Source organism: Sitophilus oryzae, unplaced genomic scaffold (genome assembly GCF_002938485.1).
Source record: "Sitophilus oryzae breed Bouriz unplaced genomic scaffold, Soryzae_2.0 scaffold_1974_pilon_pilon, whole genome shotgun sequence".
NCBI lineage: Eukaryota > Metazoa > Arthropoda > Insecta > Coleoptera > Curculionidae > Sitophilus > Sitophilus oryzae.
In genome coordinates, this window is record NW_022146695.1 from 2,498,370 (window position 1) to 2,513,714 (window position 15,345).

Here is a 15,345-nt window from a genome sequence, read left to right on the forward strand (position 1 = left end):
TACAGAGAAACAAGCCCTATAACATAGGATACAACATTTTAATAAACAGTGCTTTCCATAGTATCAATAAAATGAAAAATATACGAAATAATATACATGTACTGATTTCTTTCGAAAATCGACAACTATGAAACTATGATCCCTTCCCCGACACAAACAGTACAATGTGAGACAGGAAATTGTACAGAGAAACAAGCCCTATAACATAGGATACAACATTTTAATAAACAGTGCTTTCCATAGTATCAATAAAATGAAAAATATACGAAATAATATACATGTACTGATTTCTTTCGAAAATCGACAACTATGAAATTATGATCCCTTCCCCGACACAAACAGTACATTTTGAGACAGGAAATTGTAGAGAGAAACAAGCCCTATAAGATAGTATACAACATTTTAATGAACAGTGCTTTCCATAAAATGAATAAAATGAAAAATAAATAGATGAGATCAATATGTTGCCGACAGATTGCCCTATACTTGTTTATTCGGTGCGGCCAACGCAAAAAAGACGCTAAGCAAACTTTATCGTATGATGGTTTAAGTATTTGTTTATTGGCAAGAAAGCGAATCGGTTTTTTGTTATAAAGTACTGATTGACCCTTTGATTTTGCGCCCCCAAAATGTTGCGCCTACGTGCGTGCACGCACTGCAAGCTCGCCAGAAACGGCCCTGCTAACATCTACATGCCTCAACATTACATTTATTTATATTTTAATGGGCTATTTATTTTTTGTTTAAGGACTATCAGTTTATCTTTATAAGTTATCTTTTTAAGTTCCATAAATGTTGAAAACATTTACATTTCTGAATAATCAGTTTTTTTAAATAATACTTATATTAAAAAATATCTCTACCTCTGTGGCGGATTCGTCTCTCCAAAAAAAAGAGGCGTTTCGGAAAAAATAAGAAGGATAGGAAAATAATATAACATACGAACATCTTTCAAAAAATAAAATACACTTAGATCCATTTTAACACACACTAAACCAATGAACACTGGACAATAAACAAAAAGTGTAATATACAAAATACCATGTGAATGTGATAAATTTTATATTGGTGAAACATCTAGATCCTTAAATGTTAGAATTAAAGAACATAAAGATTATTTAAGAAAGGGCGATTTTCACAAATCTAAGATTTGTCAGCATTCATGGGACACAGGGTCCAGGGTAGATTTTAACAATGCAAAACTTATAATGAAAGAAGCGACAGCCTCTAAAACAAAAATAAAAGAGCATTATTTTTTTGCATTAAGAAAAAAAAAATAGCAAAAATAGCAATTAGTGGAATCAATTAGTGGTTTCAATTAGCGTTGTTCGTTGTTAAGGTTCGTTGCAAATGATAAAGATATTGTTCCTTTAATTTCAATCTAAGCATTCAGAACGTCAAAATTAGTGGTAGACATTTTCAATTAGTAGAAAAAGTTATCAAACATTTAACTTTTCCACTAATTATACTTCAAAATTTACGAAAAATGTCATTTTGGCCTTTGATTATCGTCAAGAGAAATTGTAGTTAGAAACTAAAAGTTGATTGTTTTATAAGCTAAAAATTAAGCTTTCTCTATGTTCGAATGAAGCTTCAAGCTTCATTCAGAACCTCGCAATTAGTGGAGTAAATTAGTGGTTTCAATTGCAATTTATCCTTTATAGTTTACCATCATTCACAATATTTAAAAATACAATTAAAATTAATAGAATATTCTAGCAACAGCTTGGCGTTAGTCAGTTGTATCTACAGGGTGGCCCATCGAAAACGTTCCGCAAGGCATAACGGCCAGGATATTTTTTTTTTCAAAAAATCCAAAAACACGTCAATTTTGTTTGTGAGGGGGGCAACTTTTGCGCCAAAAATGATGGCAAAATCTTCAACCCTCTAACCGGGGGTGTCATCCCCCAACTTTTTTCAAATGGGAAGGGTCAAGTGGCGCCACAATGAAAAGAGCTTTCTATTCTCTATATTTCCCCGCTTCGTTTTTCAAAATCGGTCGAGTCATTGAGAAAGTATGAAGGATTGAAATTTGAAAAGTTTATTTAAACATTTATCAGAGTAAATGATAAGGATAAATTCCTTCGACCAATTTGCTGTTTTTTCTTATTATTTCTAGATGTTTACGCATTTTCTCACTTGCCACAGGGTTGAACGATCAGGTGCGGTCTCAATATCGTTAAACTGGCCTACAATAGAATTTCCAAAAATACCAGACCGCGACGATCAAAATCGTCTTCGTGGAGTTCTTGTACCAACTGAATTTTGTACGGGTGGAACTTTTTTTTTAATATCCTTTGGACACTTGTACGAATCACGCCGGTCTCACTGGCTAATTTTCTTGTACTCAGCGTACTATCTATGGCAACTTGGCACAATACGAATACCTCCATAGCTTCATTTACTACAGGATTTTCCCCTTGCCTCTTTTTATTCATAACGGAACCAGTTTCGCGAAATTTTGCTACTAATTCGCGAAAAATTTTGCCATAAAGGTTTTTGTCAGGATGGCGTTCATTGAATCTGTGCAACCCGATTGCCACACTCATTATTTTTAAAACAAAGTTCGATTATTTCCACTTTTTCTGCAAGTTACCAGTACTTGACCATAATCCATAATTGTTAAAAAGTTTAACAATATTAAGAAGAACTTCAACGCACAAGTCACAGAACAGCTATCTAGCAACTACCGCACCTGATCGTTCAACCTTGTGGTAAGTGAAAAAATGCGTAAACATCTAGAAATAATAAGAAAAAACAACAAATTGGTCGAAGGAATTTATCCTTATCATTTACTCTGATAAATGTTTAAAGAAACTTTACAAATTTCAATCCGTCATATTTTCTCAATGACTCGACCAATTTTCAAAAACGAAGCGAGGAAATATAGAGAATAGAAAGCCCTTTTCATTGCGGTGCCACTTGACCCCCCTTCCCATTTGAAAAAAGTTGGGGGTTGACACCCCCGCTTAGAGGGTTGAAGATTTTGCAATCATTTTTGGGGCAAAAGTTGTCTCCCTCACAAACAAAATTGACGTGTTTTTGGATTTTCTGAAAAAAAAATTACCCTGGCCGTTATGCCTTGAGGAACGTTGTCGATGGGCCACCCTGTATAAAGAAAGCCTAATATTTAGCTTATCAAACAATCAACTTTTGATTTCTAAACACAATTTCTCTTGACGGAAGATAATGAAAGGACAAAATGACATTTCTCGCAAATTTTAAAGTATAATTAGTGGAAAAGTTAAAAGTTTGATAACTTTTTCTAATAATTGAAAATTATTATCAATAATTTTGATGCTCTGAATGCTTACATTGAAATTAAAGGAACAAACTTCTACGTTAATTAAAACCACTAATTTATTCCACTAATTGCGAGGTTCTGAATAAAGATTGAGAATTACTACCACTAATGTTGATGTTCCGAATGCTTAGGTGTTATGCTACGCTCCTTGAAGCTCCTAATTTCTATGTTCAGAACGAAGGTAGTATAGAAATAAGAAACTATAATTGAAATCCCTAACTTATTCCATTAAATTCGACCTTCTAAATGAAGCAGTTCAGGTTTTTAGATTAGATACTGGCATGACTAATAACAAAACTGACCCACTCACCTTCAAGTTATGATAGAAAAACACTAATCCTAGTACGACTATGGTAAATATCACGAACAACGTAAACGTGGTCACTTGAGAGATCTGCAGTGCGTTCAGCACCGTGCTCAGGGTAAACGCAGCCCCATGGCAGAAAGCCACCGGCAACAGACACCTGTCCAAGACGTCCCATGGCACTTCCTGAGGCGCCGAAGAGCTGGTGATCCTTCCGGGCAACCCCACTGACGATTGCCGCCTAATGGAGGTCCTCCTGATCGCAGGACCTAGTGCAGGAAGGGCTTTGAGGGACGAACGACGCTTGAAGGGCCCGCTCATTGTGCAGCAGGCTACGGATGATGAGACTGTGCGAAACTGAGAATACCGGCCGGGATAATAATTTGGAAATATGCTGGCGTTTGTGTAGTGAGGTCTCCCACTTGGTGACCAGCGTTGCGGTCGAGAAAATTTCGAGTTTTATCGATAAATTTAGAATCTGCTCTCCGGCGTTATAGGCCAGTATATAAAACTGAGTTAATGGAGCGTTTTTACTGTGTGTTTGTATTTTTTTTGAGCTCTGGATTACTTTTCCGGATGGATTGTTTCAAAGTAACAAGCACAATAATCGAGGAAGATGAAAATAAACTTAAAATATCTAATTGTTTTTTTTTGGATTTGGTTCAAATAAATCTCAAAATTTTTGATCAAGACGTTTTGATATATACATATAGAGGGTGTTTCAAAAAACATGTGCCATCTCTCGTGGGGAGATTCCTCACGTAAAAATAAGATTTTTAAATCTCATCAAGGAGGCCGAATTCGACAAAATATCAAAAGAAAAAAAAACAGTGGCGCACATGTTTTTTTGAAAAATATTCCATTGATAACCCATATGCACGTCCCTGATGAACTTATCGACACTTTTTTAGCATTAAAAAAATGTAGCACAAAGCAGAATCGGACAAAGTAGCACAAAGCGGAATCGTTGATATAAAAAATAAATCTTATTTTTACGTGAGGAATCTCCCCACGAGAAATGGCACATGTTTTTTGAAACACCCTGTAATACCTTCCTCAGGACTATACTGTTGTCACATTTCTTGATTACACTGTTACACATTACTTTTTCGAAAGATTATTTTGAGATTTGGGGTATCTTATGTGTTAGTACGTTAGTACGTACTCGAAATCGACGTCATGAAATGCCATTTTTTGACAGTTTGGTTGACGTTTCATTTAACACATTCGAGCAAAATTGAGCAAAAAAACCTTCTTAAAACTCAATTTTTAGTACCATATATTATATAGCATTATCCAAAAAATTGGAAGTAACAAATTATTTTTTTTACTCTTGATATTTTGTCGATTTCAGTCTACTTGATGATATAAACGCAATTTAATTAATATGCCTTAATCCAATTTTAATAATACCTTATTTTTAAAAAAAAATATTGTCAATAACTTTTGTCAAAATATTTAATAAGTACTCATTGATTCCTCATTAAAAAATATGAAAAAAAGTTCGTATAAATTTATTTTTTTATTTTCGTAATTTTACTTTTATTTTAATTTTATTAATTGTGATTAATAAAATTGCGTTAAATAGACAAAATATCAAGATACAATTTTTAAACGGCATTAAATGGCCTACAGAAATTTATTGCTAAGAGGAAAAAGACGTAAGTCAGTGTCAGTCGTAAGTCGTAATACACATGTTTTTATAGAAAAATAATCCACTGATAACCCAAATGCACGTCCGTGATGAGTCGATGCTTTTTTAGCATTAAAATATGTATCATTCATAGTAATATTTACCCTCCAAATTTCATTCGAGTCGCTAAAAGCACTTGGGAGAAAATTATAATAAATCGAAAAAAAGGTTAAAGTTTTAACCTCCTGTAGAGACAAAGCAGATTCGGACTGGTGGCACATGATTTTTGAAACACTCTGTGTTTCAAACCCTCCAGCATGTTAGATGCACATTTTATAAAACAGCATTTGTTTATAACTTATGTCGTCATTTTTTATCAATTCAGTATCAATAAAAAATGTTGAATTGTGAACAGTGAACAATTTGGGTTGCAAATGATGCTTAAGTCAAGATCGCTTATTAGTAAAGATAGAATCTTGAAATTTTCACGAACCTTAGCTAGATTTTTGTAAAACCAAAGATGCCGGAACAAAATTTTTCATGGCCTTCTTATAGTTTCCATGATACAGGGTAATGTTGCAATTTCAGACAACCCTGAAAAAAAGGAGAAAATGTATTTTTATAGAAAATTTTACGCAGAACATTGTTTTCTCTTGATTACTTATTTTTTAAAATAAAAATCATTTTTTAAATAACACTTAAAAAATATTTTTTTGAGAAAAAAACATAAAAAAGTCAGGAACAACTCAATAATTTATATAAAAAAGTAATTAATTAAAGAATAAGTTCCTAAATGAATTATTTAGCAAATACTTTATTTTTTCGAGGTACTAAACACAGAATATCTAATTAGGAAGTGCCTAATAAAAGATAATTTCCAGATATAAAATGAGAATCCAGTTTAACGATATTATAAAAAAATCTCTATATAAAAAATTACTGAATATTATTGACATAAATATACATCGTTGAACTTTATCCGATAATGTACTTAATAAAATATACTAATTATAGTAAATATTTATTTTTAGACATTATTATATTTAGTGCTATTTTTTTTCAAACGCCACAAATAAGTTTTTAAACAATTTCAAACGTTCCAAATAATATAAAAAGGTTTAAAAGTCATACCTTGTATATAATTACATATACTAAGGGCTGGCAAAGGTTAGTCTTGGGTTGAGATTTCCCTATGTAAGAAGAGTACAATGCGTTTATAATGTACTAAACAACGAGAGGACAGTAAACACGTTGCCAAACGTATGAAATAAACCGAGAAACTGTGCACATCGCTAAGAGACGTGGAAGCACGTGGAAGGGGATATAGCAGATTTGTTTGAGTTGACCGGTCGACCCAATCAATACCTCTGTCAGTACTTAAAGTTCTAGGGAAAGGTGTACGTCATGCGTTCAGCTTCACGATTTATTTACGTCTCATGATACTTGATTTGTCGATTTATTAACGAGTCGTTGTAATTTTCCCTCTAGCTTGAATTTTTTTAAGTACAAGCTAGAAACACTTGCATTTTTGGTAAAAATAAGTGGAATTGAGTGGGTGTTCGATAGTGGTCGCGCTATTAGAACTCTGAATTCAAAAATCGATATCTCGAAATCTATTAGAAATAATAGATTGTAGTTTTTTCAAGAACTTTGTTAATATTTCTGCTCTATTTTCTTTGTAGACAGTATGTGAAAATCTTTATCAATAAAAAAATTACACGATTGCTGAAAATTGCTATGCTCTAAAAGTAAATGGATGGATTGTTTACAATTTTTGAATGGAAAAAAACAACCTTATCGAATTTTTCTTATGTAAACATATTGTAAAATACCCGATCTTGCAAATAAAAAAAAAGTTTCAATGTCTAAAGTGGTTCTTGAGTTATGGCCTGTTATGTGTTAAAAAGTTCAGTTTTTAAATTATCGCGATTACTGACGTTTTCTCGTTATAAAAAAATGACACCTTAAGGATATCCTTATAATTGCATTTCAGATGCTCAGAAACATGTCTAATGATTTTATCTAGTTATTTTTTTTAAAAAAAATGTATTTAAAAATAAGCGGTTTGCGATCGTGATTTTACTTTACTTGATAGGGAAAGGCGTATCGGCAACGCCGCAACAGCACACCGTCGCGCGTTGCGTCGGTCGGTAGCATTTCTCTCACCCCGACTTAATAAGATCCCTATGCGATTTACTTCCACACATTAAATGCCGACCCAAAAGTAACAGTTGCCAGCACGGTATATCGAGAAACTATGGTTACGCTTGTTTAATTTGACACTTTATGTCAGTTTAATAATATATTATCATACTTTTATTCTTAGGCGTAATTCAATCATTGTCAAGCGTTGTCAATGGCGTCGCAAAAATTAATACTTCTGTGACGTTTGAAAAAAAGTTATTTTTTGTATAGTTAAATAAAAGAATTATGGCTAACAAAATAAATGAAGTTGAGGTTTATTGTAAATTAAACACAGTATTTTATTACACGTTGAAATCTCTGTTCTAAATTTAGAATCGATCTGATTTACTTTTCAATCATAAATCTGTATTAATAGTAGTAGTAGCTTTAATGTGCTTTGCCAGTTTATTTTTGCTGGCAATATTATTCACTGCACTTCAAAGAGTTTATATAATTGACTATTAACTATAAAATGATACATTTAATGTACAAAATTATATTTCAACAAAATATACTATATTTCTGGAGATATTTCTCACAATTTGTCTATAACAACATTAAAGTTACAAAAAATATTATTAGTAAGTATTTAAAAATTTAATTTTTATATGTATAAAAATATAAAGAATACTTCAAAATATATGTGTAGATCCAAAAAATATGCTACAGAAATTATATTTAGCCGAATCTCTGTAAATTAGGTCGGCCTGTAACTATAGGAAGTTGTGCGCTGAAATTAAAATTAGTAAGTTTATTCAATGTCACCAAAAATATACTTCGGTATGTTAATAGAACAGGCATTTTAATGTTGAATTGATGCATTTAGATTCAGGGACATTGCAGGCAACTGTAAGTTTTAAGTAATATAATTTTAAAAAATTTGTAACGTTTTAGTCATTTGCTAAAATTTTTCAACCAATAATTTCTTTTATAGTCTATAAAATGAATAACTTTGAATTTTGACCGTTATTTTTTACCAAAATGGTAAATATAAAATCCCTCTGTCAAAAAAGTTACTGATATTCTTTAAATTGATTGAAAGATGACCACATATTTTTAAAATTATTATTCTTAACACTAAAACTATCTATATTGACTATGGAGTACGATTTCAGCCGTATTGTAAAACATTTGCTGCATTTGTATGGTTCATAGTTGATTTGCCAAAGTATTTATTACTAAAAATAGGTATACATATTGTATTTATTAACTGTATATTATATATATTTCATGTAAACTATATCATTTTTAAAATACAAACCTAAAATACAAGGAATAATTATGTTTTCCATGTATTCTACAACATATTTATTAATCCGTAGTATCTAACTAACGTGACGTCATAAATCTTGCTCCGAGGCTGTTCTATTAGAGACGGCATTGCGTCAGCATGGCCGCAAGTTGCTAACCTAGTAAAATTAACACTAGAAAAGCCCGCTGGAACTGTCAAATTCAAAGTTATTCGTTTCACAGCAATGACTAAAGAATATAAGGACATGTAACGCCCCTAACGGGCTGCGGCAGAATTTGTGACCTTTTTTTTTGTTTTGGTGGCAAACAATGAGTCATCATTTGGTCACCAGCGACAATTTTAGCGATTTTTAATAGTTTGTGTGTAGTACAATTTGTATAAACTTTATTACAATGGTGATTAGTTGTTCAGCTTTCAAGTGTAAAAGCAGCAGCGATAAGAAAGAGCCAGGAGTTACGTTTCATAGGTAAATAAACAGTTCACTCCAACTTTTTAGCGTTTTCTTATTGAATTCGATAATTATTCTTCAATTTCAATTAACATCTATATGTACTTGATATGTGCTATACGTCGATACTAGTTTTGTACCTTTTGTTAACATTTTAATACGTTTTTTTCGTAATTAATTAGGATGATACACCATAGGCGTAGTCAAAACAATTATCAAAAAATATAAATATTGCTTCAAACAGCTAGGTTAACAAAAATATGTGCCATGGCACTGTTTGGTGACAGCGTCACAATTTGCTCTCTGGTGTTATTTGTCCTTGGATTCTTTAGTCATTATTTCACAGACTATAGCATTAGTACCAATTATTAATCTTAAAATTCTCTAATACAGTATTGTCAACTAGTTTAATGTTGATTGCTCCATTCTAATTGTACTGTTATTTTATAAAGCCTCGTTTAAAATACACGTTTTTAACTATAAATCACTTTGCTAAATTTTTCATTGAAAGAAAAATATAACATCTTCAAAAAAATTTAAAAAAACTTCTGTAGAGGTATAGACATTAAAATATAATTTAAAAATATAATCATGTAATAATTGTTGTTTTTTAAAAGGTTTTGTCCTAAAAATAAATTAATTTGTCAAAATGAAGAAAAACAAAACAAAATACTCAACGTACATGATGCTTATAGATCAGTTCAAGGACTTTTTAAAAGTGATAAATATTTGTAGCTGAAAATATTCTGTTTTAAAAGTCAGTTACCTCAAACTAGGTCTCCAGGCGGCAAAAAATAGTGTGCCGAATTGTTATTTTTATAAACCGAATAGCAAAGCTTTCTATTGATATATACAGGGTGTGGTACATAAATATGTGCGAAAAAAGTCAGTAGTAATTCATTGCTTTTTAAATAAAGTGTTTTTTACCACATGACATGATCTTTACAGCCATACACTAATGTTATATGTCATATTACTATGTCAAACTTTGAGTTAAAAAAAAAACGAAAGACAGTTTTGACAGTTTTGTTAGACATTTCACTTGACACATTTAAAATTTATTTAAATTTTTACAGATTTGTTAGTCTTGTGTGAAAAGTGTACAAATTTTGAAAGACAATGTGTCAGGACTTGACTCAGAGTGAGATTATAATGAAACTTAAAGAGGCTCAGACAACAACACGAAAATAATGGTACCAAACTAAACCAAACTTTTCACTGGTAAGTAATTATACAGGGTGAGTCTTAAATAAGTGCAAATATCTTCAGGGCTCGTAGATCTCGTTAAACTTTAACAAACATATTTTCTATTTACCGTTTTTCGAATAAATCCAAAATAACCGAGTTATTCAAGTTTAAAAATTAAAAAAAAAATATTTATTTTTAAAAAAAATGAGAGACGGATTTTTTTCTGTATTTGCATCCCTTTTAGTGCTATAGTAAAGCCATAACCATGATAATATCAGAGATTAAGAAATTATACCGTGGGAAAATTTGCGGTGAATAGGCAGTTCTAAAGAATTTTCCAAAATATAGAGGAAAATTTAAAAGAAAATTTTCAACATTTTTTTTGGGAAAAACATCATAGACGTGTTCCTGAGGTCGAGATAAACCACCTCTAAAATATTTGCACTTATGTACTGTATTAACTCTAACCCTGTGTAATATATGTTTTCAATAATTTTAGTAATACAAAACTAGCAAATTATCGAGTCTATAATAAATGGTATTCTGATATGTTTTAAATAAAATAAAATTGCTACAGAGAAACCGGAAATTAAGTCAGCCATTTTTTATTCAAATATGTCAAATGTAGCTGAAAATGTTGCAGTATATTTTTTCCGCGATTTTTTATTACATCCTGTATAATTCAAAAGGAAAATCATACTGACTGTTTTTGTTACAAAATTTATTCCCAAATAACAAATTATTTTCAGGATATGTTTTTATTTATGTCTGCTACATTTTAAAAGCTTAAATTGAAAGATCTTATGAAAAAATTATATGCTATTATTAAAAATATTTTTTCAATTGCGTAAAAGCATTCCAACGTTAAAAATAGCTTTAATTAGCGTTGAGATATACCGACATTAATCAAAGAAAATGGACGAAAACAGCTGAACGTTTAGTATATATACCTAGTGATATTTTTTGGGACAAGACCAACAACATATAAGCGATACCAAATAAACTTTTAGTTACGTCATCGAGGGCAGGATTATTAAAGTCATTGCTGTCAACCATAGACATATTCTGCGCCGGTTTGACTAACTGGAATTTAAATTTTCCGCTGGCGAATCTGGTGGTAGCTCTGCTGTAAAAAATGTCAAGTTGACACATTTATTATTTCTTTATTCCCTGACATTTTGATTCGCTTTGACACTTTATTTTTTTTAAGTATGTTTGGAATATTGGCATAGTTACTTAATTTTTTTTACTACTAGACCTTGCAGCCGAAATTTATTTTTTGAACCGCTTTTAGTGCAAAGTGTACAAAATGTCGAAGCAGCTTAACAGCCGTTACAAAAAACTCATCTCTACCTTATTGGAATAGAATTTTAATCGGGAAAGTTCCTTAAGTGCTGTTCAGGAGGTGAGTTCGACTTATTTATGGCCCACCCTGTATAGGAAATAAAAAATATATTAAGGTCGATTCTACAAGTATGCATGTGAATATAATAAATACCGTATGATTGAAAAACAAATGGCGATGGCTACGAAATGAAGATCGCTGTCATTTTATACGTAAATATATATGGAAAATGTCATTGATCAGCCAACTGGACGCCGTTTTTTTTTCGATCATACGGTACATAAGTACTTGTAAAATTTATAACAATATGTATGTACTAACATAAATAAATATAAACACAGAAATAAAATGTATGGTATCAAAGATCTCTTGGCTCTTATGTAATTTCCAACCTGACTGTTTTTTTTAATTTTCAAAAATTATGTGCGATGGCAAGACATTTGTGTGGAGCTTTCACTGTTAACGCCTGTGGTATCATATCATCATATCATCGGGACTACCATCTTCATATTTGCCTTCAGATTTTTTTTCAATAATATGTGATTCCAGTAGGTCTTTTAGATCTTCTGGACGAAAATCATTAAATTCCTCATCAGACAACGATTTTTCTAAATGAACTAGTTTAAATTCTCTGCTGATACTCACTTTTAATCATCTGCTGATCTAGTGCAAAAGTAAAGTGTTTTGGAGTATTGTGGAGAATTACAGGGATTCCTTGGTTTACTCGGCATTTTTATACGCCTTATTATATTAATCCCATATTAGCTAGAAAAGGTTTATACGTATGTAACTCAATAGAAGGATATATCAGTGAGTTCTTGATGGCCAGAAATTGTTCCACGCAAAGGTGCTTGGTATCAGAGCTCAAATTAAACTAATTGGTCAGTGCAAAAGAAAAGTGTTTTGGTGGTGAGTTAGTATTTCATTTTGCTCTTGTAATACCAAAGGTTCCAATTTCTATAATTCCCCAACTGTAATTTATAAAAAAGTTGGTTTCTCTCTAGAATTTCCTGTTTCCCAATGTACCGTTTGTGTCCGGGAAGGGTTCATAGTTTCATAGTTGTCGATTTCCGAAAGAAATCAGTACATGTATATTATTTCGTATATTTTTCATTTTATTGATTTTATGGAAAGCACTGTTCATTGAAATGTTGTATCCTATGTTATAGGGTTTGTTTCTCTCTGCCATTTGCTGTCTCACAATGTACCGTTAGTGTCCGGGAAGGATTCATAGTTTCATAGTTGTCGATTTTCTAAAGAAATCAGTGCATGTATATTATTTCGTATATTTTTCATTTGATTGATTTTATGAAAAGAACTGTTCATTAAAATGTTGTATCCTATGTTATAGGGCTTGTTTCTTTCTACAATTTCCTGTCTCACAATGTACCGTTTGTGTCGGGAAAGAGATCATAGTTTAATAGTTGTCGATTTTCGAAAGAAATCAGTACATGTATATTATTTCGTATATTTTTCATTTTATTCTTTTTATGGAAAGCACTGTTCATTTCAAAATTTTAAGTGTTCATCTATAACTAATTATCTAGGTACAGCTGTATTTATAATTCAGCAAGCGTCTTTCTAATTAATTAATTTCACTAATCTATAAAGTATTTGTCCGAAGATAAAAGATAAATCGACAGTCTGGCTCGAGACAAATAACAGAAAAACACTCATTTCTAAAACTAATTGTATTACGACAGATCTCTCAACTTTTTCCAGACAAAATAACTATTTATATCTTCGGCATTACTTTCTCTATATTCCATTTTTATTCCTTTTTTATTTATATTTCTGTCACTTCTCTTGTTATTCTGCTTGATCTACTGTTTGTCTTAGGCGGGATTTACAATGTATATCTTTTGATATTTAATCACTCAGAGTCAAACACCATTCCGTATAATCATAATCTTTGTTTACATATTTTCATCCAGTTCGCTGTTTGATATTTCTGGCACTGCCAATGTTTCCTATTTTGTGCCTGCCAAAATGTGCAATGACAACTCTACAGATAAGACATCGGCGTGAAGGTCTACATTTTCAGATTAATATCGGTGTGGTAAAAAGTACCAGACATTTTTCGTTCGAGAAGAAATAAAAAGATTATAATGACAAATAATAATGAATAGTTTAATACTTATAATAAGTTTAAAATAAATTAAAATTTAAAACTACCAACAGTAAACACAAAAAACTACTGCAGAGATTCGATTGGTGATTATAATGTTACGTTTTTCGTCGGTTCCGTGTGGATAGAAAGTCATAATTTATTTATACATAATTTATTCTACACTAAGAAACAAAAACAATAACGATAAAAGACGTAAAGAACTATTACAAACTATTTGTAACTATTTATCTAGAGAGAATTTATTTTGAATTTAGCGCGGCAATTGTACTCGTCTATTTGTTTCTGTTCTCCTCAGGCCCCAGGCGTCGGCTTATATACCGGCTTATTCGAACGTTCTCGAACGTTCGAATGAATCATTACGGTGTCTATTATTTAATGCGATATTAATAGTCTAAGAGCTAGCAACGTTTTCGAGAAAGTACTTTAAGACGTCTGGCTCTTTGATATATCTTTTACTATGCTCTCTGGAACAGCATGCGGTCCGTCTGGCTGCCGATACCCGTTGCGTTCACTACTGCGCATCGAAAGAAGATCCTATATTTTTTATTAATTTAGTCCTATAAATTCTACTACTGAATATAAATCAAACATGTCTCCATAGCGCATTGGGTATAGTTTCCGACCACGAACCGATGATTCAGAGTTCTAATCCGGGTCAGGTCAAAGACTTTTTTATTTTATTTTCGTTTATATTCTGATAGTAAAGTATTAGATAATTCTGGTAATTAAAAAGAAACAAATATTTAATACTTTACTATCAGAATATAAACGAAAATAAAATAAAAAAGTCTGACCTGACCCGGATTCGAACTCTGAATCATCGGTTCGTGGTAGGAAACTCTACGCACTGCGCTATGGAGACATGTTCGATTAATATTCAATACTAGCATTTAAAGGACTAATAAAAATATAGGATCTTCTTTCAATGCGCAGTAGAGAACGCAACGTTTACCGGCAGCCAGACGGGCCGCACGCTGTTCTAGAGAGCATAGTAAAAGATATATCAAAGAGCCAGACGTCTAAACATATTTGTTTTTCCGACGTTGCTAGCTCTCGTACTATAAGGTCATATGGTGGCGGGACATATTAGTTAGTTAGGTTAGGCCGAGTCCACACGGGTCCGCAACAATAAAGTAAACTAAAAAATAAAGGCTGTTTACACTTTTGACTGGGCCTTCACTCTGTATGAATCGTCGGGATTCCTTCAAAAGTTGGTCCAAGTCCAAATTGTTGCATCCTTCATCTTTAGTTTACTTTACAGTTGGGGGTTGGAACCTTTGGTGTTAAAACAACTAAATATAATACTAAATCACCACAATACACCAAAACACTTTTACTTTAGTACTGGACGCGCGTTTTGCTAACCATGTTAGCATCATCAGCAGATGATTAAAGCTAAACTAATATCTACAAATTGAGGGCTATGTATATCTACAATTCGATAGCAGTTGAGCGAAATATAACATGGTTAGCGAAACACACGCCCAGTGCAAAAGTAAAAGTGTTTTGGTGTATTGTGGTGATCTAGTGTTTTATTTTAATTTAGTGTATACTTT

General features: G+C 31.9%; 1 protein-coding gene and 1 long non-coding RNA gene across 2 annotated transcripts in view; both read right to left on the reverse strand.

Annotated features, from left to right (window-relative positions):
• LOC115883667 (D-beta-hydroxybutyrate dehydrogenase, mitochondrial) overlaps positions 1 to 4,002 on the reverse strand; it is a 77,441-nt gene extending 73,439 nt beyond the window's left edge. The window contains exon 1 of the mRNA XM_030902052.1: positions 3,615 to 4,002. Coding sequence (XP_030757912.1) covers positions 3,615 to 3,929 — 315 coding nt within the window. The 5' untranslated portion in view covers positions 3,930 to 4,002. The remainder of the gene's footprint in view (positions 1 to 3,614) is intronic.
• Positions 4,003 to 5,740: 1,738 nt separating this feature from the next.
• Positions 5,741 to 15,345, reverse strand: part of LOC115883672 — a 123,075-nt gene continuing 113,470 nt past the window's right edge. Inside the window, exon 3 of the long non-coding RNA XR_004050425.1 lies at positions 5,741 to 5,835. This is a non-coding gene — a long non-coding RNA (uncharacterized LOC115883672). The remainder of the gene's footprint in view (positions 5,836 to 15,345) is intronic.